We start from the raw sequence: 5,341 nt of genomic DNA on the forward strand, positions 1-5,341 counted from the left end.
TGGTCATGGTAGTGACAACGATGACGATAAAGGTTATGACACCAGAGGTGGTGGTGGTGGTTGCATTAATAGTCGTGGTGGTGACACCTACAATCATGATGGTGATGAGTTAATTGATATATTGTAGTGAGTGATAATTGAGATTTTTATAAATTTATTTGTTGTTGTTTGATTAATTTTTTAGAGATTTGATGATATATTAAATTTTAATTTGAAATTTTAAATATTTCAAGCTCAATCGTTTATTATTCTTGATTTTAATTCGATGATTGTTATTGTTCTCATGTTTATAGTATTCTCTCAAGAGTCAGTGCTATATGTATCATATGAGAGGAAACTCTTATATTAGAATGACATGATTAAATCTAAACTGTATAATATAAATGATCAAGATTTAATATTATGTGAGCACTTAATCATGTAACTTTTTAACATTAAATCTCAATCATCCATGTATGATTATATGACCCAGGTTTAATTCTTACTCCCATATAATAGGTTTCCTCTCATAACATATGCCCTATATATATGTATCATATGAAAATGGACATCTTATGTGAGAATGAGAATAATCAATTTCAACCGTCAAATTAAAATAAAATGTTAAGATTAAAATATTTTAAATTCAAATTAAAGTTTTATTTAACCATAAAATCTTTAAAAAATTATTAAACAAATATCTTAAAGATTTAATTTATGTCATCCTAAGATATCCTAAACTTATCACAACATGATCTCACCATCATCATGATTGTTTCCGTCACAACTGTTATTGTTCTCACCGCAACCATTATCATGATCATCACTACCACCATCACCATTGTGATCATTGTCATGACCATTGTCGTCACCACCAACATGACACACTGGCGGTGGCGACAACAATAATCATGTTGATGATGATGAGAGTCGTCATGGCGGTGATCATAATGGTTAGAGTGATAACTATGATGATCTTAACATAAATTAAATCTAAGATATTTAATTTTCTGTTTAGTAAATTTTTTTGAGATTTTATGATTAAATAAAGTTTTAATTTATATTTAAATTTTTTTATTTTAACCTTTCATTTTAGTCTAACGATTGATATTAATAATTTTCATTTTCATATAAAATGTTCATTATGATATGATACGCCATATACGCATATATATATATATATATATATATATATATATATATGTGTGTGTGCGCGCACGCATGCAGATACTCACTCGTGTGTGTTTGAGTGTTCACGATATCGCTTGCTTAATTAAAATTGCTCCTGCCAATTATTTGTATGTGTCATCGTGATATTAAAAGTTAATACAAAATGATCAAATAAGTTGACAGGCCTCTAAAACCTGTTTACAAAACGTATTTTTGTTCTTATTTCTTATAAACTATTGTATAACATGAATAACACTCACTATTGTTACACAACAGTAATGAAATTTGCAGGCACTAATAAAAGAACACAAATATCGGTTATCATTAATCCTATATTGGGTTCCTCTTTAATGATTGGTTTCAGTTGATTTTTGCCTTCTTCATGCTCCAAGCACTCAATCTTGTGATCTTGACAGCGGCAGTTCCATTATTGAAAGCATATAGTTGTGCCTTTTTATTAATTGCTATTGTGGGATATACTCTGGCTGTGATGCAAGCCATTCCCTCTCCTCCAAAACTCTCCACTACTGAGCGATCAATCTGTGAATAGGAAAAATGAAACCATGAATTAGCTTGTGGTTTTAAATTTTAATAAGTATTACCTGATTCATTTTCTCATATTAAATTGAATTTTGTATATAAATTATACTGAGCAATTTATGGTCACTAGTCACTACTATCCACAAACTTACTTTTCATCTATTAATTAGTAAGCATTTGTTTTGTACCGTTTCATGAATCATTACATCAACAACTTACCAAAGTTCTTAGTGACAGCTTCTCATGAAGAGGGTCCATGTCCACAAAAGTCCCATAGGTGGTCATATCGTTATCTTTATTCAAAGAGGATCTGTCAAAGTATTACATTTAATTTGCCTATATCAGCGAGAGAGAGAGGCTTGGACTATATATCTCAAGTTTGACAAGTAACCATGTTTAATAAAAAAAAAAAAGTATAGGGAAAGGGACAGAAGACAAGCACAAACCTGCTTTGGTCGCTACACATGAGAACCAAATTTTTATTTTGGTATCTGAATATTCTAAAGAACACTGCCGTGTACTCTTGTAAGCCACGAGAAGCAAAAACTAGCAAGCCAAAGGGTCCCAAACCACCCTTTACGGCTGCCCCCTTTCTACTACACAGAATTTGGGGATCCACCCATTTGTCCAATACTTCGGCCTTTCCAAACTCATTCACTTCAAATGAAATTTCAACGTCAGCCTGCCAACAAATAATAAATTATTGATTAGTATACCCATTTTCCTATAGGGGATAATGTTAATTATTCATCTACTTGTTCTTCTGTTACTCATATTTCATTTTATTCAGGATAATTACAACTTATAAGTTATAACTCATTATTGTACTTATTTATATTGTCATTTACATACTACTCTTGTATAGTTGAACTCATATCTTAGTTCAAGCAACCTAGCATTTGGTTCTGCACCAATATAAATGCAATATTCATACATTGTAGCAGATATGTAGTATTTACTCTTAAGATTGTAACAAAGCGAATATTACCTGTGCCGCAGTGACACCAGTAACTTGAAGCATTTCACCACCTTTGACCACTTTGGTGGGCCAGTGGACAGGGTTCACACGCAAGCTTTCAAGTTCCACCACCGGCCATTGCACCAACTGTTTCCCAGATTTATGAAGCCAGATGGCCCTTGGAATGGTCTGCAAATATATTTACATTATTGAAGAAAAGTTTAGCCCATTGAATTTATTAATAAGAATGGGTCAAATAAATTTGTGTTTAGTCTAGCTAGTACAGTCTCAATAATTCATTGCCATGCCATGAGCATGAGCTGGCTCGTGTAATATTAAACCACGTATCATAAACCATGCTCAATAAATTAAACTATAATATAATAAAACGAAAATAAGTTCAAAGCCTCCATGTTCAATTAAGAATTGTATATTGCATTTAAAAAATGAATAAAATAACAAATTAAGAAATTGATGAGTCAAAACTTACATGGATTCCAGCCCATCCTTTCTTGATATCATCCGGAACACTTGAGGATTCGTTAACCCAACCCAATAAGACCCTTCTGTTTTTTCCATCTTCAAAAATCGTTTTTGAGGCATAATATTTTCCATAGTCATATCTTAAGACAGTTTGGCTATCCTCAAATCCGTTATCCGGAGTGAAGATATCCTTGGCAATGTCATAAGTCCCAATCAAATAATGATCATGTTTTGTATCATCCAAACTAACCTTAAGCACATGCCTAACATTATCACCATTCACAGATGTGTCAAGACCAATAGTTGATGGGCCCTTATTATCCAGCACTGGATAGAAATCAGGGCACTCCCACATTCCAGTGCCTTCAGCTGAATGTAGGGGTTGTTTGGCTTGAACCCAATTAACAAAGTTTTTGCTCTTGTACAAAATTGCCATACCCCTAGTGTGTATTTTGCTTCCAATCAGCACCCTCCAGTATCCATCTTTTCCTAGCCAAGCAGTGGTAGGGTCCCTAAATGAGCTTGAATTGATATTGTTAGAACTAGTTGGTGCCATTAGTGGATTTTTGGGTGACTTAACCCATTCCCTAAGTAATGGGTCAGACATGTTTTTGGGTATGGCTAAGTTTTGAACTTGGTGCTTATTAGGGTTAATTCCTGTGTATAAAATGGCTGGCTTGCCCCCAGGGAGTATTGTGGCTGAGCCTGACCAACAACCGTTTATATCAGACGGTTGAGAAGGGTAGATGGCATGATCCAGTGGAGTCCAATTCACAAGATCATTTGATATTGAGTGGGCCCAGACAATATTGCCCCATACGGCACCTTTTGGATTGTATTGATAGAACAGATGGTAAAGTCCTTTGTACCTCATTGGTCCTGCACAAAAAGCCACATACAAGCATGCATATCTTCAGCCAAAACAAGTACATATACCTTAATCTATTGTCTATATATAATTATGCATGTTTAATATATATAAGCGGTGACCAAGGAGCAGGGACTTTTCAATTATTAAATTTAACTTAAGAGAAAAGGAATTTCTTAATCAAATACTCCTTTTGTCCCTTGGATCTTGGATATCAATATTTTATTCATTTTGAGAAGTACAGAGCAAAAATGAAGGAGTGTGACAGAAATAATAGAACTAACCATTAGGGTCTGCACGATGTCCACAGCATATAATCAAATGACAACAAAAAAAACAAAATGAAAAACAGTTAGTGATATAAAATATTTCCCAAAGAAAATTAAAGGAAAGAAGATTTAAGACTATTTTGTAGGAATATATATACCATTTATCCAATTTTTGCGAGGTTGGAAATGGTAAGCAGTTCTATAAGGTTGATCAGAGGAATCAGAAGATAGAGTCTGAAGATTTCTGTAAACATGATGGGTAGCTTCAATGGGAAGAACACCATTGCCATAAATGAGAGATAAGATAGCCAACAACAAAATTGGAGATATGGCCATGGTATAGCTTTTAATGGAATGAGGTGAGGTGTGGGGAACTTGTGCTCAGCTGATAGCTATTTATAGATTCGGATGGATCTTCAACAATTTGGTAAACAGTGTGTGCAATGTTGACTTTTAAACATTTGTTGTTTTCAAACAAAATTAATATTTACAGATCTACAAAATAATATTATAATTTATAAACACTGCTAAAATAAAATTGTAAAAATGTCATGCAGAATTTTGAAGTGAAAACTATCCTATAGTTCCTATTTGCATGGAAAATACTGCTGGCTATGGTTGAAATTCGCAAATGGGATACGACAGACATGTTTATTTTGTACTAGTGAGATCAAAGTAAGAAATGATTAGTTTAGTCCAATTGATTAACAAATTAGAAAGAAAATTCAAAGATATGTTGTCGATCAGAGAAGCATGTCTAAGAAAATTATTATTATTAGTTTTGTTACAAGTATAAATAATGTAAAGTCAACTTTAATTAAGGAGGTGCAGTTTTGAAAATATAACTGCAGCTTATCCATTTCCATTGAAGAGTATGATTTCTGCATGTGTCCTTAGATTCAGAGATCAGTCAATAAAATACAAATGTACTATTATTTTTCTTACTCGTGTCGTGACTTCCGTGTTGGTTTGCAACCTTCTCACCACATTTGAATATTTTAATTAAAAGATCACTTTATATATATGATCAATATATGGAAGTTAAATAATTATTGATCACAAACCAAAGTCGCT

The 5,341-nt window shown here is 33.0% G+C and overlaps 1 protein-coding gene across 1 annotated transcript; it reads right to left on the reverse strand.

Annotated features, from left to right (window-relative positions):
- Positions 1–1,271: 1,271 nt before the first annotated feature.
- LOC114374870 (beta-fructofuranosidase, cell wall isozyme-like) lies at positions 1,272–4,643 on the reverse strand. Its single transcript, XM_028332588.1, has 7 exons — positions 4,426–4,643; positions 4,283–4,291; positions 3,138–4,009; positions 2,678–2,836; positions 2,136–2,371; positions 1,909–1,999; positions 1,272–1,689 (listed from the first exon to the last, which is right to left on the reverse strand). Exons 1-7 carry the CDS (start codon positions 4,601–4,603, stop codon positions 1,510–1,512), a joined length of 1,725 nt encoding a protein of 574 aa, XP_028188389.1. The 5' UTR covers positions 4,604–4,643; the 3' UTR covers positions 1,272–1,509.
- Positions 4,644–5,341: the final 698 nt, after the last annotated feature.

The sequence above is a fragment of the Glycine soja genome, chromosome 11 (assembly GCF_004193775.1).
Source record: "Glycine soja cultivar W05 chromosome 11, ASM419377v2, whole genome shotgun sequence".
NCBI lineage: Eukaryota > Viridiplantae > Streptophyta > Magnoliopsida > Fabales > Fabaceae > Glycine > Glycine soja.